This window comes from Arvicanthis niloticus, chromosome 21, assembly GCF_011762505.2.
Source record: "Arvicanthis niloticus isolate mArvNil1 chromosome 21, mArvNil1.pat.X, whole genome shotgun sequence".
NCBI classification, from domain to species: Eukaryota; Metazoa; Chordata; class Mammalia; order Rodentia; family Muridae; genus Arvicanthis; species Arvicanthis niloticus.
The window spans coordinates 31,849,948-31,874,636 of record NC_047678.1 but is presented as its reverse complement, the minus strand read 5'-3'; the positions used below and the strand labels follow the sequence as shown (position 1 = coordinate 31,874,636).

Sequence of the window (24,689 nt, the reverse complement as noted above, 5' to 3'; positions counted from 1 at the left end):
TGGCCCAACTTGAAATACATCTCAAGTTGGGGAGGGGGCTCCAAGGCTTGACACTATTACTGATGCTATGGTGTGCTTATAGACAGCCTAGCATGGCTGTCCTCTCAGAGGCCCTACCAGCAGCTGACTGAGACAGACACAGACACTTACACTCAACCATTGGACTGAAGTCAAGGACCCCTATGGAGGAATTAGGAGAAGAATTGAAAGAGCTGAAGGAGAGGGCGACCCCATAGGAAGACCAGCAGTCTCAACTAACCCAGACCCTAGGGACTTCCCAGAGACGAAGCCACTAACCAGGCAGCATACATGGGCTGGTCCGAGGCCTCTGGTACATATACAGCAGAGGTCTGCCTGGTCTGGCCTAGGTGGGAGAAGATGTGTCTAATCTTGAGAGACTTGAGGCCCTAAGGAGTGGAGGATATGGAGGAGAGGGTGAAGGGGTGCACCCTCTCAGAGGCAAGGGAGAAGGGGGATGAGGTGAGGAAGTGGGGGCAGGGACCAGGAGGGAAGCAACGGCTGAAATATAAACAAATAAAACTAATAATAATAAAAAAGGTGGATGGTAACATTCCAGATTGTCCTCTGGCCTTCACACACATGTGCACACACACACACACACACACACACACACACACACACACACACACATACACATACGCATAAGCACTAGTGTAAGGAGTATATACAGTCATATGCAAACTTATGCTGAGGCATACATGGTCACCCATACGCACACATGATCTGGGACACACATATGCACATGTACTGTGATCTCTATGTAAAGAAACCAGATCCCCCTGGGGAAAGAAACGTCACTTGGTTGTTCCCAGACTCCAGGTCAATGGGCATCATGCCTAGAACTTCAGGATAAAGGAAGGGCTGGACCTAGAAACTCCAAAAGAAAGTCCAAGAGTGCAGGCATGTGGTCAGACACAGGATTTCCTTGTAAAATTCGAGGCACAATGAATGACACTTCATGTGACAAGGAAACCAACACTATTTCATTTTATTTCTACCTAAAGTGACAGCAGGGAGTTATGAGACCAGAAGGCCCCAGAATCATGGATCTGGGATCAGGCTTCCTGGGAAGGCTTTGCTATTTGCTTGGTGTTTTCACTGGGTAAGAAAAGCGCAGGCTTCCAGGAGTGCTGTGGGACACACAAAACAGGCCATTCAGACACAAATTTTTCCCCCACATCTATAAATCAAGGAGGTTTCAAAAACAGTTTTCAAGCTCTTGTCCCACCAACGTGAGTCAGGGCTTGCCTTTATCCATCCACGTGTTTCCTCCTACCTCTTCTAGCAACTGTGGCCTCCTGGGCCACAGCATCTCCCTGCTCTGACCTGAGAGGCACGTGACTCCACCTCTAAGTGACTCAGTTTACACCGCTCAAGTTCACAAGACACTGGTCCTCTGGCTCCTGACCTGTACATGATGAAAGCTAATCTATTTACTTACCCTTCATCTGCAAATACTGACTGAGCCTTGTGTGAGCCACTCCACCATGAGCTGGGGAGAGCATGGGCAGACAGCTCTGTCCTCGGGCACATGGCCTCTGCACCAGTGCCATCTGTTCACAGGTTCATCAATAGCCCTGAGTCACCGAGGGTGGACCATACTTGCAACAGCCTGAGAAGTCAGTCAATACAGATCATGGCTCCTCATCTCGGATCGATCAGCACAGGGAACCTGATAATCCTTTTTTGTAGGCTGTAGTATCCTGGGCATTGCTTGCTAACAACCCCAACCTCTATTGCCTGCTACCAGAAGCACCTACTAAACTGTGGTCACCAAAGACATTTCTAGGCATGGCCAAATGTCTCCTTTGGGGACAAAATTGTCCTAAATTGAAAACAACTGACAAAGAGATTCTGGGCCTGCTCTGACTCCTGGACCACAGCATCTGCCATGCCTCTGCCTCTTGGAGTAGGGACCACCATGTGTAGGGGATTCAAGCGGCTACTGTGCACAGGCAGGGATAGAGTTTCATGTACCTCAGGCTAGTTTTGATCTCCATATGTAGCTGAGGGTGACTTTGAACATCTGATCCTCCTGCTTCTACCTCTCAAGTCCTGGGATTACAGGTGTGCTCCAGTACACAGAGTTTATGCTGTGCTAGAGGCTGAACCCAGGGCTTTGTGCGTGTGAGGCAGATAATCTACTAACTGAGAGACATCGCCAGCCACTCTTCTGAACAGTTTTCAAGAATTAAATTATTAACAATACACGTTCCTACATTTGAACTTCTATTGTGTCATGTGTGTGGATGTTGGCCAGAAGAAGTGGCAGATCCTCTGGAGCTGGAGTTACAGACAGCTGTGAGCTGCCAGGTGGACAGGTGCTTGGACCTGAACCGGTGTCATCTGGAAGAACCATTGTTCTCTTACCCCCTGAGCCATATCTTTGACTCTATATTTTGAGGTTTTAAGAATTCGCACTTCTCCATGCATTTTGGCCTCTGAACCTGGACCTTCTCCCATGTTGGTTTCCCGGTAATTAAATCTAGAGCCCACTCACGGGAGCTGGAGCACCGCTTCAGATGCGCGGTCGCCGTCACGTATTCCTTTCCTAGATACTTCTCCGACGTGGTTTTGCCTTGGAGCTTGGCCAGGCACTCAGTGTTGTCGTTGAACAGAAGGTTTTTGGTTTCAGACTGGAACAGGCAAAACTCTCCCGGACACCTCCGTCCATTCCTTCCAAACTGAACCTGTGTCAAGATAGCCAAGTCTGTGAGTAGTCAAAGAAGGCAGTGTGGGGGCGGGAACGGTAAGGGTTCCTCCATTTTGGGTAAACAGCAGAGCTAAGAAGCAGCAGTGTTCTTTTCCGACTGGGATGATTCTTTCCAGCCATTCTCCCAGCACCATGCTCCCAGCGCTGTGCTCCCCCCTGGTGGCATGCCCACTCCAGCCAGGGCCCGAACCTCACGCCTCTTCTGACCTTCCCTCCCACATCTTTCCTCCTACTAAATCTGCTATCACTTCCTCTAGAACTTCTTGCTGGTCACCAGAGGTCAGACGAGGATTTTTGAGCTCCTCCCCTGAAAGCCAATCATCTAGAACATTCTAGTATTCCAGCTGTCCAGGGGGGCAATTTGAAAATTCCTGTGTTTCTATGAACTGGGCCACTGTAGGACATTCAGCCTCTCTTGGCTTCAGTCCCTTTTTCCTTACTCAGGGCTGTTGGCCTCAAAAGTGTACCCAGTGCCAGCATCCGTGATAGGAAAATAAAGACTAGAACAGGGAACACTAGAACAGTCATCCCTAAATCTGTGGATATGGGGGTCCCTACAAACACCACGGCCAGCATGGTGTCGATCCACGAGAGGCAAGAAGGAAGTTTGGTTCAACTCAGTAGCCAGTGTTGGGTCAAACTTCAAAAACATGACACTGGGTAGACTTTTTGAGGCATATTTAAGCACAGTACAATTTAGGGGGGTGGAGTTTTCTGGTGATAACTCAATCCTGTGTATACAACAAAGCTTAAGACATGATTACATGAAAAGGCCTGTAAAGTACAAGACATCTTCCATAAAGATGGTTGCTCTAAGACCAGACTCCAGGGAAACAGTGCTGCTCCTGATAAGAGTCTCAGAGAGGATAATGTTATCGACTGACTGAGACAGGCATATAGTCTGGGAGCCAGAGTGGCCAGGCCATACAGTTAGCACAGAAGTCACCAGGCTGTTAACCACATCGGTTCCAAGCCTTCTTGGTAGAAATAGGTCATACATCTCTTCCTTGAAGAGACAAAACTGCATGTTCAACAGTCCTGCCTTTCCTGTGTTTCTCCGTGAGCACAAGGACCCCCTGTCTCCTACACATGGAATGTACTCTGGGTTTGTGGCTTCACAGCCTTTGTCCTGGGCATTGTTTGTCCCTCTCTCTGAGTCACTAGAGGAAGCAGCAAGGGGGAGAGGTCAGAATCGCCTCTGGACCATGACATGAGTTCAAGTGTGGGAGCAGAGAATCCAGGCAGAAGTTTAGTTGGTTCCTAGAAAGGCTCATGGCACTGAGCCTATGGATCAAGCAGAGGGGTTAGAAAGAAAGGTTTAAGTGGATGAACCACCTCCTGAGACAGGAACCAGAGCAGTGAAGAGCATGCTGGGAGTCCTGCTGGTCCATACCTGCTGGTCAAGCAACACCTGCTGGAGGAGTTCCACCTTGTCTGTCCGAGATATTACAGCATGGTTTGGGGATACGGCTAGGTGGCAGTTCTTAGCCTCAGTCACAGGCTTCCGGGTGTTATCAAGGCACAACAGTTCAAAGTCCTCCAGCCTTAAGTTCCTAGCCCACTTTTCAGTGCTCCTCCCTGGTGAAAGAAAGGTGTCATTAGCCATAGCTAATCCATTAGGTCAAGGTAGGACGTTTTTGAAAAGCACATATGGGCTGTGGTGATATCCTTCACAAGCTATTCAGGCAACAAATACTCCTATCTTAGCCATAAAGGCGTTCTTATTCAATAAGAAGTTTATTCTTATTCAATAAGAACATGTGGTAACATGGCTGACTCTCACAGTTACGATGCTATGATAAAGAAGCCAGCCAGCTACAACCATCACAAATGATGGTTGCATTTATGAGAACAGACAAAGCCATGGGAACAGGAAGCAGATGTTGAAGAAGCAAAGGCAGTGGGCTTCCAACAGATGTGAGGGGTTCTTTGTGTTGTTTAAATGAGTGTTATGGAGTTGGATTGTACCGTTGTTGGCTGTACCATTCTGAATGTGCTACAGCCCATGCGATTGTACGCAGACAAGGGGTGGATTCTGAAATCACCAAGTTGTATCCCAATCAAGCTGTTAAATGTTCTTTTAAGGGCTGCAGCGATGGCTCAGAGATTAAGAGATCTGGCTGCTCTTCCAGAGGTCCTAAGTTCAATTCCCAGCAACCACATGGTGGCTCACAACCATCTATAATACGATCTGATGCCCTCTTCAGGCCTGCAGGCAGAAAACTGTATGCGTAGTAAATAAATATATCTTTTTAAAAATGTTCTTTTAAGTATGTGTGTGTGTGTGTGTGTGTGTGTGTGTTGTATGTGTGCATGCACAAATGTGCAGATATGTTTGCCTGTGCAGTTATGTATGGAGGCCAAAGGTTGAGTATCCTTTATTCAAGATGTTTGGGACTAGGACTGCTCTTGCTTTGGAATTTGTTCAAATTTTTGAGCATTTGTATGTACATCATAATGAAATACTGTGAGGGTGGCAATGCAAAAATAAACAGAATACTCCGTTATGTTTCACATGTGAGTTACGGCTGTCACCTGAAGGTCATATTGCCTAGTGTTTCCAGAGTCACTGCAATCTGGCTCTGACTCATCAGGTGAGGGCCAGTGTGCAGGACTCCCCCACGTGTTAGCTATCACGCCACGCGGTATTGAAAAACTTTCCAATCCTAGAGCATTTCCAAGCTCAGACTTTCACAGACAATCTCTTCCATCTCATTTCAGTACAACGTGGGAAAACAAATGGGTAACTCCATGGACTTATCAATATGCCTAGTTAATTCCAATAAATACAGGCATTAAGTACCTGAGAACCTTAAAGATAAATTTGACATCAGTCTGATGCCTGAGTATCACACAGGCTGCCCTAAGTTCCTGGTGTAAATGTGGCACGCCTGAGTGTGCACACACAAGCTCATCAGCCAGGCTTCTGCTTGACTCTCCTTCCTTGGGAAACATCTCATCACCCGCCTGGGTTTCCTCTACCTAATAAATACCGAGCACCTCGGACACAGAGATCTCCTAATTCGTGCACGGCTACCCAGAGACAACAGAAGGCAGAAGGGAAGGAAGAAGGGGCTGGACTGAAGTTTACTGAACAAAGCAGCAAGTTGCCTTCAGAGGCAGAGACACGGAGGCTGAGGAGACCTAGGGAAGGAAGAACAGCCTGAGCAGAAGCAAACGGCTGGCAAGAGTTGGCTGCCTTGTTTTGTTTTCCCAATCTAGAGACCAGAAGAGGGAGGTTTTTATTCAAATGTTGGCTGCTACATTATCATAAGCTACATGTTCATGTGGATTTGTACTCACTGACTCTCAAGGAGTTTCTGGACCAAGGTTTTATGTGGAGATGAAGAAAGACCTCTATTTCCGTTTTCAAGAGGACATCTTATTTGCATGCATTCAGTTACTATTACTATCTGTACTTGTTTCATCTGGTACAGACAGACAGTGAGTTTCTTCATTCACACACCTGCTACCAACTACAATAGATGTGTGTGTGTCTGCCTGGAGAATGTGTGTATGTATATGTGTATGCTTGTATGAGTGTGTATGTGTGTATGTGTGTATGTGGATGGATGGGTGTATATACATACTCATGTGTACATGTATATACTCATGTGTAGCAGTTCAGTGTTGTATGTATGTATGTATATGTACATGTACATCTGTGTGAATGGGCTTATGTATATATGCATTATGTGTGTTTGTGTATATATGCATGTAAGTGTGTATGTCTATGTGAATGTGTGTATATCTGTATGTGTGTACATGTGTGTGTATGTGTGTTAATTGCTTCAAAATCTCTGTGACACTACAGATGTTCCTATGCTGCCTACAACAGTAGAGACTTGAGAATTCACCAACTGGAATGGTTCATGCCTATAATTTTCAGAACTCAATTTACCAAGGCAGGAAGACTTCCATGAGCTCAAGGCCCATGTGAGATACATAGTAAGTTCAAGGTTGAGTTATAAAATGAGACTCTCAACAGACGACAGACAGACAGACAGACAGACAGATTTAAAAGATTTTGGAATTTAATCAAAAGTCTGAAATAGTTATACTATCTTTCCAAATACAAACCCAAAGATGAGGGTATGTTAAGGGTGTTAAAGACTGCTCTGAAAGAGGAAGCAAAACATCTTCACATACCGTCAGTATTCTGCAAGACGGTGGAGTCCTTCAAAAATGCAACATTTCCTGCCTTCTCAGCCAGACACCTAAAATATTTACCAAAATAAATACACCACAAGGAAGAAACCATTAGAATTCTCATAAATATTTGTGACATGCATTCCAAAAACGAAACCATAAAAGTAAACATACAAATGCTGAAACTGTTTCTAGGACTTTAAGATTTCACATGGCAGATTGCAAGCATCTGGGTATCTTCTCTTCCTCTAAAACCCCAGTGAGATGACATCACGAGATTTCTCTTCTTTAGCCCATAAACTTATAAAAGAGAAAGAGAAGGTACTAAAGACACCCTTTGGAATCTGGAAAGACAATGGCTGAGCCGTGCTGGCCTAACTGAAGGAGGAAAGCTGTAACGTAAGGCGGGGTGGTAGCAGCTCAGATGAAAGTTGGTGTGAAGCCACAGGACTCCAGAAAGATTCAGCAACTGGAAATATAAGGAATCACTGAAAGTGCCTGAAAACAGAGCTTAATACATGTGCCCTCACATGCCACGAGTGATTCTCTCACCCCAACCATTTGGGAGATTGAACATTGACACAGTACAGTATAGGGAAACAAACCCAGTGGAAGGCAGAGACAACCCAGAAGCCTGGGTTGTGAGCTGGGTACAGCAGCTCATGCCGGTCATCCCAGGACTCTGAAAGCTGAGACTAGTGGATTGCTGTGAGCTTGAAGCAAGCCTGGGCTACAGAGTTAGATTTATCTCAATATTCCTCTCCCCCACCCCATTTATAAAAAAGTAAACTGAAAAGTCTGTGTTCTGGAAGATGAAGTCAATCCCAACACACCACCCAGGCTGGCTATCAGGACCATCCCTCCCAAGAAGCGGGCAGTAAGACTCTTCATCAAGGAAATCTGATGAATCCAAGAAGATATCCATAGACTCTGATATTAGGATGCTCATGACAAATGGCACAAACCAAAAGCCCTACAGCGGAGCCCAGCACCTCAGACTGGAAAACTGATGGCGAGCTAAGAGTCAGCTGCAGCCCCCACCCACCTCACTGTCCAACGGGCAAAGGCCATCAGATGCTGGAAGAGAAAGCATGAAAAGTGATACCAAAAGAACTGTACTCCCAAGATTCAGAGATGATATAAGGGAGAGGATTTTTTTTTTTTTTACAAACCACACTTAATATCATAAAGATATGAAAGAAATGAGAAGCAAGTAAAAAAAAAAAAGCTCAAAAGAAAAAATAAAAGAATAACCAAAATACAAAGAAATGTTAAGAAGTTTCAAAAGAAAAAAAATAGGGGTTGGAGAGGTGGCTCAATGGTTAGAGCACTGGCTGCTCATCCACAGGACCAAACCGCTCACTCCAGTTCGAAAGAATCTGACTCCCTCTTCTTGACTCTGAAGACACCAGGCATGTAGGTAGTATGCAGACATACATGCAAGCAAAACACATATAAAATAAGTAAATAAATTTTAGAAAGAAAATAAGAATAGTCTTCGCCATAAAAATGCTTTAAAACCACACAGGATTAAAAGATTCAACCAAGCAAATTTTGCAGAAACTAGAAGTGAAAATATGACTAAGGGATGTTAGGGGCTCAGATTGCAACCCCATGCCACCCCACCCCAAGAGTCTGGGGTTTAAAACTCAAGAGCATAGAAAGTGTCAACAAAATAACAATTTCCCCAAACTGAATAATCTGTAGCCATGCCCACCAACTGCCCACTCTGATAAAGCAGAGAGGACTCACGTAGAGAAACGAAGCTTCAGAACACTAGGGATAAAATCAGGGCTGAGGAGATGACTCAGTGCATAGAAGTTCTTGCCTCGAAGCCCGAGGATGTGAGTTCCACTTCTAGGCACCTCCATGCCTGGCTAGGGATACACACTCTTATGCCACATCCTTAGTATGAGAATGATGCTGGAGTAGTCATAGCAACCCAAGCATAGATAAGATGAATCCAGGTGTCAGACCAGAAGTTTGTGGTTGAGGGATCGAAGGATGGGGCAGTGTGAGAGGCTTGGTTTTGTACCATAACAGGAAGTCAGAAGAAATACGTGAAAGCTAAGGACCAATAGTGTTCGAGTGCTAGTTATGAATACCAGAATGAAGCTTTTGCCGCCTGTGAGGATGTTTCTTAAGAACCTGAGAACAAGACTATCATCCGGCCCAGCTATACCACACCTGGGTATAGACTCAAAGGACTCTGTGTGCTACCACAGAGAGATTTGCATATCCGTGTTTATAGCAGCTCTATTCACCGTAGCTAAGAAATGGAAGCAGCCAAGATGTCCATCAGCAGATGAATGGGTGGAGAAAATGTGCTACAGATTCACAATGAGAGTTCAAAGAAAAAGGAAATCATTGTTTATAGAACGTAGGTGAAACTGGAGATTATTATGTTCATAAGCCAGACTCAGAAAAATAGTGCATGTTTTCTATCACATGTGGAGCCATAATGTAAAAGTGTGTGTGTGCATATGTGTGTATGTGTGTGTTTGTGTGTGTATGTGTGTTTGTATATGTGTATGTATGTGTACATGTGTATGTATATATGTGTATCCATGTGTGCATGTGTGTATGTGTGTGCATGTGTGTGCGTATGTGTGTGTGTGTGTATGTGTGTGTATGTGTGTATGTGTGTATATGCATGTGTGTGAGGAAACCAGAATGAGGATTATGAGAGGGAAGGAAGAGAACTTTTTTAAAGTATTTATTTATTTTTTTATTTTATGTGTATGAGTGTTTCCTTAATGTCTGTGTGCCATATGAATGCCTGGTGCCTGCTGAGGCCAAAGGAATGCTTTTGAGCCACCACACAGATGCTGAGAACCAAGCCTGGGTCCTCTGCAAGAGCAGCCAGGGCTCTTAACTGCTGAGCCATCTCTCCAGCCCTGGAAAGGAGAGGTCTTAAGGAATCTGGGAACTACAGAGAGTAGAGGAGCACAGGTAAGAGGGATGAGCTGGGAAAGAAAGGAGGACGTGACAGAGTGCAGGAGAGAAATGGGAACCAAGCATAATGTCACGTGTATTTGGAGACACCATGAACAACCCAGCATGCTGTGTGCTAACCTGAATGAGTTTTAGATAAAGATGTAAGAGAAAAGCAAGACTCCTGGCTACAGCTTCGGATTATTTTGTTATTTAGCCCCCAGTCTAGATTCTAGATATAACTGAACAGAAGACAAACTTTCAGTGTAAACAAGGACAAGGGTGTGCAGATATTTCCAGAGAGAGAATATTGTGCTGCAAGTCTGGGGAAAACAGATCCCAAGATTCACTTGGGTTCGTTACTAAACTTATCTATTTAATGAGTGAATCATGCTGTAAGTTTTCTATTTGTGAATCCTTAAGGACATGTTTTGTACACTTAAAAAAAATCAATGTTTACAAATCATTGAGATATAGCCAAAAAAAAAAAAAAAGTCATTGTTTCATGGAAGCAAAATTATTGAATTTGCATTTAAAAGCTCAAAGTCATGTTTGACTATTGTCATCTGAGGATCGGTGAGAACATCTGGTGTTAAAGGAAGAATGAAGAAAAGAGCCTCTGTATGGGCCTCGCACCCTACACAGTGCCATGGGAAGCAATACCCAAATAAATACCCAAATAAATGTGAACTGTACAGTCATTGTGGCCCGTGCAGCGCTGAGAAGGTACGGAATCTGAAAGCTACTTTTTTGTAGACTTTGTTCATATTATTGTTGGAAAATAACACTGTAATGTAGCTTTCTCTTTGTCACTTCTTTTTTTTTAAAAAAAAGACCTATTTTTATTTATGTGTATGTGTGTGTGTCTGTATGTACGATGTGCACATGTGGGTACTCTGGACAGAAGAGGAGGGCACTGGATCCCCTGGACCCAATAGCGAGATCCTGGAAACTGAACTCAGTTCTGCATAAAACCTCAAGCATTCAGCTTCTGAAACATCTCTCCAGTCCCTTTAAGGCCAAAATCAAGGAGAAAACTAAAGCCGTTAAGATGACAATTGTGATCTGAGTAAGGAAGAAAGAAGGGTGGTGGTCACTAGAATTCTCTGAAATTCACTGAAACACTCTCTACCTACTGACTTTGAGGGTGATAAAGCTCAGCCCCGCATCCCCGCATCCCCGCATCCCCGCATCCCCGCATCCCCGCATCCCCGCATCCCCGCATCCCCGCATCCCCGCATCCCCGCATCCCCGCAGCCCCGCAGCCCCGCAGCCCCGCAGCCCCGCAGCCCCGCAGCCCCGCAGCCCCGCAGCCCCGCAGCCCCGCAGCCCCGCAGCCCCGCAGCCCCGCAGCCCCGCAGCCCTGGGACCCTGCTGGTGGCGTTCTGCCCCAGACTCACCGAAAAGCCCCAGTGTAGCCTTGGTACCTCTCTTTGCTGTTGGGGGCACACTTATTCTCACCCTTCTCGTCACCGATACACAGGGCACAGAGATTGGATTTGGGGTCAGCCCCAGGGGCGCAGCTTTGGCTAAAGAATTCATCTAGACAGAGGGAAGAAGGTAAGTTAGTGCTTCAGACCAGAGTCGACACGAAGTCTTTACCCAGCAGATGGCATAGTGTGATGTCAGCTCAGTATGTACACAGCACAGAGAGGACACTTGTCACCCCAGAATGACATTCCACCACCAACCAAAGACACACTGGAAATCAGAAAGGCCTCAGACTGTAGGGATGGACAAGGGCATCCAGCTGGTGCCTGGGAGGGCCACACCTGCACAGATGGGCCTCTTGTTCCACAATCTTGACTTCTTTTTATTTTTTTAAATCAGAAATAGAAACCCAGGCTTCTCAATAGAAAGAAAGTGCCTGATGGCTGTTATCCCCATATGGCTGGTACACACAGGGTATGAGGTAGGTAGAAACACTCTTAAAAGGTATCAGGGTTGTTTTTTTTTTTTTTTTTAAGATTTATTTTATGTATGTGACACACCAAAGAGGGTATCAGATTCCGTTACGGATGGTTGTGAGCCACCATGTGATTGCTGGGAATTGAACTCAGGACCTCTGGAAGAGCAGTCAGTGCTCTTAACCACTGAGCCATCTCTCCAGCCCAGGTATAGTTTTTTTATACACATGAATACATTTGAAAATGCCTGTTTTATTGCATTCTTGCCTATATTAGAAACTCAAGCTATCTTATCAGATTTATGATTACAAAAAAAATGCATCTGATTGTTAACAATTCAGCTAACTGTTAGCTCATAAGGTTGCGCATATCTAAATGTTTTAATTAAATGATGTGATCTGGACCTCCATGGGACAGGGTGGAATAGGGGAAGCTTAGGAAGTGTTCTGTACACCCAGGAGTTGACCACAAGGAGAACCTAATTATTCTAAATTAGACCTACAAGCTACAGCCAGTTAGCAAACCTCTTACCCTGTCCCTTCCCTAGGGTTCCACAGCCTTAAGTACTCACTCCCAGACCCAGGCCCATAAGACCCTTCCACATGCTTACTAAATTTGCATAAGACCCTCCCACATGTTTACTGAATTAGCATAAGGCCCTCCCACATGCTTACTGAATTAGCATAAGACCCTCCCACATGCTTACTGAATTTGCAGGATCCAGTCTGGTTGACAAGCAGGCCAATGGGGATGTTCCAGCCTGCGGTCCTGTCCACGGCGGTGTGACAGGACTTCTTGCCTCTCAGAGAGCTCCAGGTGAAGCCAGCATCTTCTTTTCTAACTGCTGCTACAGCAAGGTACCCTTATGCAACAGATGACAGAGAAACAAACTTAGCTTCCAGGGTGCACATAAGTTCTAGTACAGTGTCTCCAACCCAGGCCGGAAAAAACAACAGGGTTACATTATCATGGATCAGTGGCCGTTGTTAGGAAAATGAAGGAAAGAGAGAGAGAAAGAGAGAGAAGAAGGGAGAGAGAAAGGGGAAGGGAGAGAAAGAGAGAAAGAAAGAGAGAGAGGAAGGAAGGAACAAAGAAACAAAGAAACAGAAAGAAAGGGGGAGGAAGAGAAGAAGGAAAAGAAAAATAACAAAGTTGTTCTGTGTCAAGGGAAGACCAATCTGAATTGTTAAATAAAATAATATGAAAAAATAATCCTCTAAGCGGTTACAGGTGACTGTCCTCAACCAGCCACATAGTGATGCCGAGTTGTAAGCCTTTACCCAGGGGCAACAGACCCTGAACAATGAGATTGACCTCAGCAATGCACAAATCACACACACCAGTAAGTGCCGTGATGGCTAGTAGATCAGCGGCTCGAATGCTGAGGTGTGCACCCAAGGACCACCCAGAGCTGAGTGTAACCAGCCCAGCGCGGTGAGGGAGAGAATACAAGGTGTCTGACACCCCAACTGAGGACAGGTACCAAGGCTTCCAAAGCTCAGCCAGCTCCCACTCTGGAGAGCAGCTGAGGCTAGTGCAGAGCCCTGGGCTTGATGAGGCAAGAAGCCCTGTCCAAAGACAGCATCTGCACCAGCATAGTACCAGTATGAGTGAGATCTGAGGCACTAGGGGACTCTCTGAGCCACTGTTTCCTCAAATGTACAGAATGGGGAAGCAACAGTTCTCTTTCCACATAAGCCTGCACCAAGAGTGACCATATGAAAGTCCCCCCCCACCAAGTGTGAGGATGTATTCAAACGTTAATTGTAATTATTCTCCGTCAACTATTTGTATCTGTAACTAACAGTTTCCAGGCTCGGCCTCTGTGTGCTTAGTGAGGTTTCCACTGCCTCTTCTTGAGTGGTGACTTATTTTTGCTTCCAACTTACCTTCCACTGGTCTATCCACACAATTAAGGCCATTGTTTTTGGAGGATTCTGAAGAGACAAAGACAAGCAAAACATCACTGACAACTCAGATTTCCTGAGAGGCCACAAACTTTCAAATGCCCACAATATGAGATCGAACTCAAAGGGAACACCTCGGTATATCAACGCAGCAGAAAAAAAAAATAGACATTTTCACCATAGACATGGTCATGGATGGTCATATCAGTGTTATTCACAATAACCACCAGATGGAAATCGGTGAAACACCCATCCAGCAGGACAGTGGTGAAGCATTGTGCTCGAGACACACAATAGAATGTGATGCAGCCATGAGACCAGATAATCAACAGCCTCACATGTGTGTGGGTGACAATCACAAAAATAATGTTAAGCAAGACACACCAGGCATCAAACGCTCAATTCTTTTTCTATTAACTTAAAGGAGAGGGGAGGGGATCAGTGTCTTTGGAAGTCAGGAGAGTCACTGCCATCTGGGAGTATGGTGACAAGCAGGGCACAGGATGACTTCTGGGGTTTACTGAGCCTTCATCTGGGTGTCAGTACCTCCATGCTATCAGTGTTTTCATGCTAGTAACACATGCATGCTGTCAGTACATACCTGCTGTCAGCACATGCATGCTGTATGATATATATATTTCACACACACACACACACACACACACACACACACACACACACACACACACATATATATATATATATATATATATATATATATATATATATATATATATATAGAGAGAGAGAGAGAGAGAGAGAGAGAGAGAGAGAGTCAGGTGCACATGACCTGTGTGCATGCATGGAGGGCAGGACACAATTTGTGGGCATTGTTTCCTTCCACCATGTGGAACCTGGGTGTCAAACTTAGGCTATCAGGCTTGGCAGCCGATGTTACCTGTACCAGCTGAGTTATCTCACCATCCCCAAAATGATTTTGTTTTTGTTTTAATCAAGAAGTAAGCTACCATGATTTGTCCTCCTGGGGGGATGGGGTGAAGTGGGTGTCATGGCCCCTTTCATTTGTTCCTCCATCTGATTATCTCTCCATCTTCTTCTCCAGGATCTAACGAATGGGGTAACACCTCCCTACTCCCAAGTCAACCTCACATGGCGTATCCTAGAAAGGACATCAACTCCAACTTACTCTGGTTCTCCGCCAAGACTGGAACTAAACCGCACTTGCCCGCAGTGTAGATGTAACCTCCATCCAAGCTCATGGCATCAGCATCTCCCTTCTGCAGAGACAGAGTCGGTCACGCACACCACAGAAAGCTGCTGTCTTCAGAGCTCTTGGGGGTGGCCTCAAGACATGTGTTGTTTGAACGTAACACCCCAAGGAAATACCACTTCACCAGTCTCATGGTCTTTGGGCTGTCACCCACACACCTGAGACACTAACTCTGTCTTCTGAACAGAACTCTTCCTGCACCCAAGCACTCCTGATGCTCCTTTCTGAACCAGCCTCACTCACGGAAGACATGACGAGAAAAGCTGCTCTCGGCTAACTTCTGCTTCTTAGCACAACACTCGAAGTGGTACCCAGAGGTTGGGTATCAAATTGACTCATGAGAGTGAAGCAGCCACACCCCATACAGAAACATGAATCTATCAGGACTGTACCCTCCTTTGTCCAGTCAGCATAACAATGGCATTTTGCTGTTTTACAATGGCATTAAAAATGACAAGAGGGGACTAGAGATTGGGTTCGGCAGCTAAGAGCTCCCATTGCCCTTCCAGCACCAACATGGCAGCTCCAACTGTCTCTAACTCTACTTCCAGAGGATCCGACATCCTCTTCTGGCACCTGCATGCATGTGGCACCCATACACCCTCAGACACCCACATAGACACATACAATAAAATAGGCATTTACAGCTGATTCCCAAGACTAAGCATCGATGTGGGGAAGTAGCCACGGTATACTGCTTATTTGAAAAAGGGATCAAAAGAATATAAACTGCACAATCCAGAATTGCTCTGGGCTGCATGGACAGAGAAACCTGGGATGGGGAATTTCAAATCTCTCGTTGTAAATATTTCTATATGAATCTGCACGCAGGTGTGTGTGTGTGTGTGTGTGTGTGTGTGTGTGTGTGTGTGTGTGTGTGTGAGAGAGAGAGAGAGAGAGAGAGAGAGAGAGAGAGAGAGAGAGAGAGAGAGAGAGAGAGAGAGGTGCTAAAACTGTTCTACATTTTCCAAATTAACCTAATAACCCTAAATTGTTCTTTTACTGAAAAGGGCATAATTTCCACAACGAATTGTTTTTCAAACCTAGAAGGCTGCTCCTTCATGCAACACATGTGTGTGAGTGGTCCCAAGCCCACCCTCTTTTGGGTGTTCCTTCTTCACAGTGGCCTCTCGGGTGACCAACCTTATTGGAAGCAGATGACCATGGCCCATGCCCTCTAAGAAGCCCACCGTCCACAGCGTGAGTGACTATGCAGTGACTGATACCATGATTGCGATGATGCAGTCCTCCGTGGTGCGGAATGAGGTGCAGGTAACCCTGCCGCTGCTCGCTCTGTTCCACTGATCACACTTGCGCTTCTCCTCACTGCCCACTGCACACCACGTGACCCGGGCCTTTGCGGCTATCACATCCTGCTGCGCTGTGGGGAAGAACAATGGTGAGGAACACTCAGGCACGCTGCCTCGTTCCCACCTCTGCCCTCCTTGGGGATCGAGTTCCTGCCCAGATCTTCTGAGACAGAAGAACCTGTGTGAGACCTTCCCTTTCCCACATCACAACCCTCAAACCAATTTCGGGCCAGAATGAAGGCTTTCTGTCTCTTTTGTTCTTTCAGAGGGCTTCCCTGGCTTCTAATCCATCCATCAGTCTTTGGTGTAATGGTGTGCCTAATGTTCTATCCCTCTGAATAAAAGCTCCATGACATGGAAACTAGTGTGTACCCCAAAGTCTGGTTTAGAGGACCTTGACTCAGCCCTGACCACCCACCCGTAAGGCCCACAGTCACCGGCAGGTATCACAGTCCAGCCTCCTGGTGCACTCAGATTCCCTCTCTAAATTCTCACTAGTAGAATAAACATAGCCAAGATTGTAATCTCTACAGCCCATTGCGATCTCTCCAGCCAAGGTTAAATTCCAGCACAGAAGGGGTGCTTCACCTAGCCCCTGGAGTAATCCCCCTGATTCTTCTTTTCTTAGTTCATACCTCTCTTTCTCACTTAATAAGAGGCCTTGGGATCCTGACATACATAGAAGAATATGGAAACATTCCTCCAGAGTCTGGGACAATTTTTTTGGAGACATTTTTCACAATGGCCTTGACTTGATTGACAGAGACGCCTGTATGTGTGTCAGCCCCACCAGTGGTGGAGAGACCATCCCAGAGCAGAGCTCACGCACAGTTCACTGCCTGCTCAGTACCCTTGGGTTCCTGCCTGGGGTTCACTTACTTTTCTGTAGGTTCTGAATGGATGTGATATAGTTGAAGGTCAGGTAGAGCCCAACGTCCACCTTCGGGGGAACCCTCACAAAGCCAATGGCGGAGTCCTTGAACAGCAGATCCTTCTGTCCCGGAAAGGAGGCAAAGAGCTGGAATTCTGATGCTTTGTTTTTTCCAAACTTTTCCTGTTAAGGGAAAAAAAAATAGAATCATGGTCACCAGCAGTAGGCAGAAAGGAACCAAAACCCAATGTGGGAAATAATTCAAAGGAAACAGTAGCCTCAGTTGATATCTGCGCTCCCAGGGACTCTGCTCATTGCAGAGACACAAGTTCAACTATAACTTACCTCATCAGAAAACTGTTTTGTCCCAAGGTCCTTGGGGACCTGATAACAGCATCTTACACCCACCCCTGCTTCTGCTGGAGCCCAGGCGAGCCTGCTAGGCGCTGACACTGAAGAAGGTTCCTATGTCTCTGCTGTCCAAGGGAGAGTCAGGGCCCATGGTCCTTAAACTATTGAACTCTCTCTACTGCTGAAGAGAGGGAAAGAAAAGCCCTCCCCACCCCTAACCCTAAGCGGAGGGGGGGGGTGTACTGTGCGTGTGTGGGTGTACCTGTGACTGTCGGAGAAGCTCCCAGATGGCATCTTCTTTGTTATTCGAACTTCGGGCTACCACAGCATGTGAAGAGACTTTGGCCAGGTGACATTCCTTGTACTCTGCCACCGACTTCCAGGTGTTATCTGGGCAGAGCAGCTTGTACTGGTCCCTTTCGGCTTTATTTGGTAGCTCCTCTGGGAGGAAGAGAAACAAGTCAAGAGGAGTTGACACTTGGCCACGACCTTGAGCTGGGGCTCCCCTTCTCCCCCAAGAGAATTCTGACCACAGATTGGTAAAATTGAATCAAAATGGCTGAATTGCTCCTGAGTACTCGGAAAGGTAAAGCACACATGTGTGGCAGAAAGGAGAACAACCATCCCTGGCTGTCTGTCAGTAGACTGACAGAGGCATTAAATACGGTAGACATGTTCCACAGATCGTTCCTCTACTCTCAGAACCACGGAGTTACCCATGTATTAAAACCACAGATCAATCTCGGACCCTCAACGCTGAGTGGAAAACCTTGGGCTAGCATTGCTTCTAGTGCGCAGTAAAACCTGTGTGAACTCAGAATCCAGAGACACAAGCCAGGGAAGTTCATGTTGCACAGGCGTGCACATGGTGTTGCACAGGCGTGAACACCTTGGCTAGCACATGACGAGCTTCCTGGTGAGAGTGTCTATGAGGGGAAAGAAGTGAGTCAGAGTGGAAGATTTCAGAGCATGAGGTAGGGGCTGGAGAGGTGGCTCAGCAGTTAAGAGCTCTCCCAGAAAATCTGGGTTCAACTCCCAGCACCCACATAGCAGCTCACAACCATCTGTAACTCCAGTCCCGAGAGATCTGACACCCTCTTCTGGCCTCCTTGGGTACCAGGCATGCATGTGGTGCACAGACATACATGCAGGCAAAACACCCATGCATGCAAAGTCAGAATTAATCTTAAAGTGTTTCTGGTTTTGGGGTGTTTTTTTTGTTTTGTTTTGTTTTTTTGTTTTTATTTTTTGTTTGTTTTTTTTGTTTTTGTTTTGAAAAACCTAAAAGAAGAATTGGACCCAGTGGGCAACTTGATAACAGTGTAGCTAGGAAGTGAGGAATCTGGCGACCTGCGCTCCACAATTATGATGAAAGCACATAAGAGGCAGCCACACCCACAGTTTCTCCCTTGCCCTTACCAAATATCGTGCTTCCTCTGGTAAAAGCCACATCTCCAGCGTTGTCTCTCAGACACCTGCGAAATGAGAAGAACACAGTTAAAGATGAGGTGTCCCCAGCCATGCTGCTCTTTCTTTCCAGACTGAATGGGCAAATCTACCAGTGCTAGCAAGGACGTAGGGAAGTCACACCACAAAGGTGCCTGAGCTCCAGGGAAGGACGGAGAGGAGGTGCTGAGCCTCAGCAACAGATAGAGGCTGGAGGAGGAAGTCAGACAGAGGTCACCCTCTCCTACTCTAGAGACGCCTGAATTGGACTATAAATATCAAGGCTACCATGGCTGCCCCACCCAGATGGGATGGAGGTGGTGAGGAAATTAGCAAGATAGCCCAAGAGAATAGGAGAGCAAAGTCAGGTGTGAGATGATCAGAAAAGCCATAACCAAGTTAGCTTCCTCAAAGTGATACAGTTTGGGGCCTTGTTGGGCCTCTAGGGGCTGGAGAAGAACATGCAGTAGAGAGGCCAACCGCTTCTTAAGACTTGGGTTCTCAATCCGCACATCAATAGAACCAAACCTCCACCCTGCACCCTGACCTGAAGCTGCGTGCCCACTGGGGAGAAGAGAGTGGTATCACTCACCTCAAGGCTCCTGCGTAACCAGAGTATGGTTCCTCGGGGGAAGAGGCACATTTGTTTGCTCCTGTCCCTGCACACGAGCTACACAGGTTGGGGAATCTATCCTTTGGGGCACCAGGAACACAGCTCTTTGAGAAGAACTTGGATACCGCTGTCAAACACAGAGAAGCAGGCCACAGAGTATAAGCCAGTCCCAGTCACTGCAGTCCTGTCTCCCAGCAGCAGCCCCTCCACCACCCCAACCCCCAAGACTGAGAGTCCCTTCCTCCACCAGGCAGAGTAGGACAGAGCTGAACAAGGCTTGGAACTCAGATAAGCATCTTTACCCAGAGAACAACTACTGGCGGCTCCCAGAGCTGTTGGTGTGATGGCCCCTGCTTCTACTTGATTAACCTCCCTCTGCCCAACCTTGGACTCATCCCATATGGATACCCATCCCGAAGTGGCTTGTGCCTACAGTGAGACTAGAAACTCCCAGCTTGGACCACTCAGAATCTCCCCACCCCCGACCCCCTACCCCACCCCCACCCCAAGCCATTTTTACCTTCCTCAAGGGATGCAGGTGGCCCATTCCAATTCAGGTATGGACGAAGTGTCCCTATAGGGATTTTCCACCCTGCACTCCTGCCAATGCCTGTGTGGCAGGACCTCAGTCCTCGGAGTTGATTCAGATGAAAGTTACTGCTGTTCTTCACGACTGCTACCGCATAATAGTGAGTCCGGGGCTCTGCAAAGAAACAGGGGGACTAGACAGGGCTTAACCCAGATAAGAGGGAGAAGAAGAATCCACTCCACCCAAGCTGCTGTGGGAAGGAGACCCAAGCATCAGGAGCATCTGTCTTCATCCAGAGTCCAGAGACTCTGTTCCCCAGTGTATGACACTGACTGACTAGGTTGGCCTCTTTGCTCATCCGTTCCCACTCCACAGAAACCACTCCATAGTCACAACACAGTCTCGAGGTTTCAGAGTCCCCAGGGAGAACTCACGCTCTTTGGTTCCGTAGACTTCAGCTGCTACAGGTCGCAGTTTGTAGGGGGGCTTTCCCGCATCGAACATCGTGCCACCATCAAGAGTCATGGCGTCAGCTCTGTTTGTCTGAAAGAAAATGAGCCAGACATACTTCAGGAGAAAAGATTTCTGGGCTTCAGAATGAGTTAGCCCTTCTTATGTCTGTATGTCCTACCTAGAAGATGATAGGCCAGGTCAGGCGGTCATTTGTTGTGAGCAATAGGCAACCCCAGGGCTTTAACTCCTGAAGTAGTGCATGCCCCTGCATACGCCTGTCTACTTCAGTTACTCTTGGTCACATTGTCATAATCATCTGTATTTAAACCTGTTTGTTCCACATACTTTATCCCCTATTTTGCCTTCATGTGTCTTTTTAGTCTCAGGGATGTATGCAGTGTGTGTGCTCACATACTGGAGGACATGAAAGTGTAGAGGCCAGAGCTTGACTCCCGGTGTCTTCCTCCATCTCTCTCTCTAGCTTTCATTTTGAAACAAAAACATTTGCCAAACCTGGAGCTCACTAGATTGTTTAGACCTTTGGTCTCTACTTCCTGGACCCTGGGGCTGTGTGGGAAAGCTACAATCTCTAGCTTTTCCATAGGTGCTGGAAGGCAAACAAGTGTCTTTTTAATGTCTGGAGTCCTGGCCATCCCTACCCAGCAGGTGAGATATGGCATCTATGCCAGGCTTATTCCTCAAGGGTTTAGAGACATTACACCTTCATCAAATATGGCTGCTTAGGCTTTTTTTTTTTTAAATCCTATGAACAATTTGAAACAAGACCCCAGTTACCCCATAAGAGGCCTCTCATTTGTCTTTCTTCGACATCAAGAAACACTGTTTCCTGTGAGTGAGGGCTGCTCTCAACTAACGGGTGCCCAGGAAGTAAAGCAGAGGGAAGAGAGACCCGAGCTTGCAGTTGGTTGGACTGCAAGCCTCTCCTTGCTTTCCTTCATTCAGGTTGGAGGATTAGCTTACCACAATGGCCTGGATGCACTGACGGGTGGAGGATTTCGTGACACAACTGAGTGGCTGGCCACCCACTTTTCTCATCATGTACTGCCATCTTAAACATTTTAGTTCCTCAAATTTTGACACAGCACACCATCGAACAGGTATTGTCCTAGTTAGACAGAGTCCTGGGAGAAAGAGAGAACGGAGTCCAGTGGTGTCCTCAGTGTCTGATGGCATTCTGTAGACTGCCCGTGGTCACTGCCCTCCTTCCCTCCACGTTACGTGGTCATGTTGAGCCTCCGTACTCTAGTTAAGCTAAGCTGCTGGACCACAGGGAACTCTCCTGGCCAGAGGAATGAGATTCAGACAAGCTAGAGGTGAAGGAGCTTCTAGATTGTTTTCTTTCTCATGACTAACTTTTCCTACCCACCCCCAAAGACGATCCACACCAAAGACCATTTTATTGACTTCCGTCAGCCTTGTCCTAGATGAACCTGGCAGGGAAGCAGAGAAGGGGCGTGGCTCATGTTTTACTTATGTGCACACTGGATTTTACTGTTGCAAACATGGACAACTGCCTACATTGCTGAGACTGTAAAAGCAATGTAACCACTTTGGGAAACAGGTTGGCAATTGTGCATAGAAATAAAAGCATAGGTCTGCATAAAGATTTATCATTAATATTCATAGTAGCATTATTTAGACAGGAAAAAAACCTCAAATATCAACAACAAAAACCAAGTAACTACCTAAATCCCAACACTGGTGAATAGGAATGGCTGAAGAAAGTGCAGTACATCCATTCAATGGAATGATCTTCAACTATAAAAAGTAGTACACATACATATAACTTGACTAGGCAAAGGAAGTCGAGTCCAAGATAAAATATTGGATAACTCCACTTTTTTTTTTTTTTTTTTGAGTTTCTATGTAGCCTTGGCTGTCCTGGAACTCACTATGTAGACCAGGCTGACCTTGAACTCACAGAGATCCTCCTGGCTCTGGCACTCTGGCATTCTGGCTCTGGCTCTGGCTCTGGCTCTGGCTCTGGCTCTGCCTCTGCCTCTGCCTCTGCCTCTGCCTCTGCCTCTGCCTCTGCCTCTGCCTCTGCCTCTGCCTCTGCCTCTGCCTCTGCCTCTGCCTCTGCCTCTGCCTCTGCCTCTGCCTCTGGCACTCTGCCTCTGGCACTCTGCCTCTGGCACTCTGCCTCTGGCACTCTGCCTCTGGCACTCTGCCTCTGGCACTCTGCCTCTGGCACTCTGCCTCTGGCACTGCCTCTGCCTCTCTGCCGCCTCTCTGCCCCCTCTGTCCCCCTTTGCCCCCCTCTGCCCTCTCCACCCCTTCCCCTCTGCCCCCTGCCCCTTTCCCTCCTGCCCCCTGTTCCCCACCCCCTGCCCCCTCTGCCCTTCTGCCTCTCTGCCCTTCTGCCCCTCTGCCCTTCTGCCCCTCTGCCCCTCTGCCCCTCTGCCCCTCTGTCCCTCTGCCCCTCTGCCCCTGCCCCTGCCTCTGTCTCCGCCTCCCAAGTGCTGGAATCAAAGGTGTGCACCACCACACTTGATCAGAAAAGATAAATTTATAGTTAGAAAATTGGTGGTTCCATTGAGTGAGTTCTGGGACTAGAAGTCACTGGTCTTCAGTCTTGGTGGTAAGCACCTTTACTCACTGGGTCACCTCATCTGCTCCTCAGTGTGATTTTTGTCATCATCTCCATAGTTGCAGGCATTGTGCAGCTTTATCAAGTTATATGACTTTCCAGCTAAGTAGTATTGGCTCCAGAATTTGAACCTAGGTGGTTGGGCACCAGGACCACCAGGACCGCTGACCACTGAGCTAGCCTGCCTGTACAGGATGCCTGGGTTATAGATGTGGAATGCAGCAACAGGAGGACTAGGAGGTTGTAGAGTCAGATCATTGAGGGACCCCAGCGCTGGTACATAGAAGCCTTCTTTGGAGGCAATGAAGCTGGGATTCACAGGAGCTGGATGGAGATGGGAGTGCTGCCAAGGAAGGACAGAGTGGACTGACAGCTAGTGACTGAACACAGGAGATGTAGCCAGAGAATCTATGAGGGAAGAGATGCTCTGTATGAATGAGAGGATGTGCACTGGGAATGCAGAGGGGCAAGAAGAGGGAGTCGGTATAGCTGGACAAAGGGTGAGCTCTGGTGGTGAAAGGAACCCATAAAAAGGGGAGCCACGGGCTGGAGAGATGGGTCAGCGGTTAAGAGCACTGGCTGCTCTTCCAGAGGTCCTGAGTTCAATTCCCGGCAACCACATGGTGGTTCACAATCATCCGTAATGAGATCTGATGTCATCTTCTGGTGTGTCTGAAGACAGCTACGGTGTACTCATAGACGTAAAATAAATAAATAATTCTTTAAAAAGGGAAGGCCACATCTCAAGGCAAGGAATGCACAGGCAAGGCGAGAAGCCAAGCGGGGGAGCTCCTTTCTGCTGCAGGGAGGTGTAAGCAGGGTGACCAAACAAACCAAGTGCTATGCCAAGGTCCTCAATGTCCCTCCCTGCAAATACCAGTGCTGAGTACAGAACACACTCTCTCCCCAGCCCCTGTAAATCCCCCCCCCACACCCCTGCCTCTCTTGCTAGAGCTCTCTGCTGGCTAGAGCCAGCGTTCCCTGAAGGACAGGCATTCCCTCAGTAGCCAGGTATTTCCCTGGGACTGGGACTGGGTGCCACTGCATCAGACAAGTACTCCCTGAAGCAGGTCTAGATTGCCTGTCTTATGCCATGTCATTTTTAAAACAAAGAAATCAAGGGTCAGAGAGGAATGCACAGTCACGTAGTCCTTGCAAAAGCTAGTATCTAAACTCAGGTGTCCAGTGTCTCTTAAGCAAGCATCTCACCCTCTCTGAGCCCAACGGTCTTCCCTAAATAACAGAAGAGTACATTTAGTGCCCAGCTTCCCAGCAGGTGATGTCCCCAGGCACCTGCACTCACCGAGGGCCTCAAGAAACATCAAGGCAGGAATGAGCAGCCTCATGTCTGTGGTCTTGGGAGACCTAGAGGGTAAGCCTGGCTTCTGCACCCTCCCTAGGGCCCTTTATCCGTGCTGAGTGACCTCACAGGACGGCCCCGCCCTGTTGCCCAATAGGCCTACCTTCCAACCCCATTCTCTTCAGCCAGGTGTGTTAGTTCTTAGAGGCCAGGCCCCTGGAGCCAGGAAGGAAGAAACAGGGACTCTAGTCCCTCCTACATGGGCACTGCTGGTACAGGAAACCTAGTGATTTCCTCAATCTCCACCTAGCTTCTGCACAATCATTGACGCAGAATCACAGTT

At 47.2% G+C, this 24,689-nt stretch overlaps 1 protein-coding gene across 1 annotated transcript; it reads right to left on the bottom strand.

Moving 5' to 3' along the window:
• Positions 1-982: 982 nt before the first annotated feature.
• On the bottom strand, positions 983-24,484 carry Ltf (lactotransferrin). The gene is made up of 17 exons (XM_034484057.2): positions 24,350-24,484; positions 21,417-21,577; positions 20,417-20,525; positions 19,974-20,156; positions 19,433-19,580; positions 18,814-18,869; positions 17,657-17,835; positions 17,052-17,226; positions 16,089-16,243; positions 14,779-14,869; positions 13,614-13,661; positions 12,431-12,586; positions 11,218-11,359; positions 6,884-6,951; positions 4,128-4,312; positions 2,522-2,711; positions 983-1,151 (listed from the first exon to the last, which is right to left on the bottom strand). Exons 1-17 carry the CDS (start codon positions 24,390-24,392, stop codon positions 1,117-1,119), a joined length of 2,124 nt encoding a protein of 707 aa, XP_034339948.1. The 5' UTR covers positions 24,393-24,484; the 3' UTR covers positions 983-1,116.
• Positions 24,485-24,689: the final 205 nt, after the last annotated feature.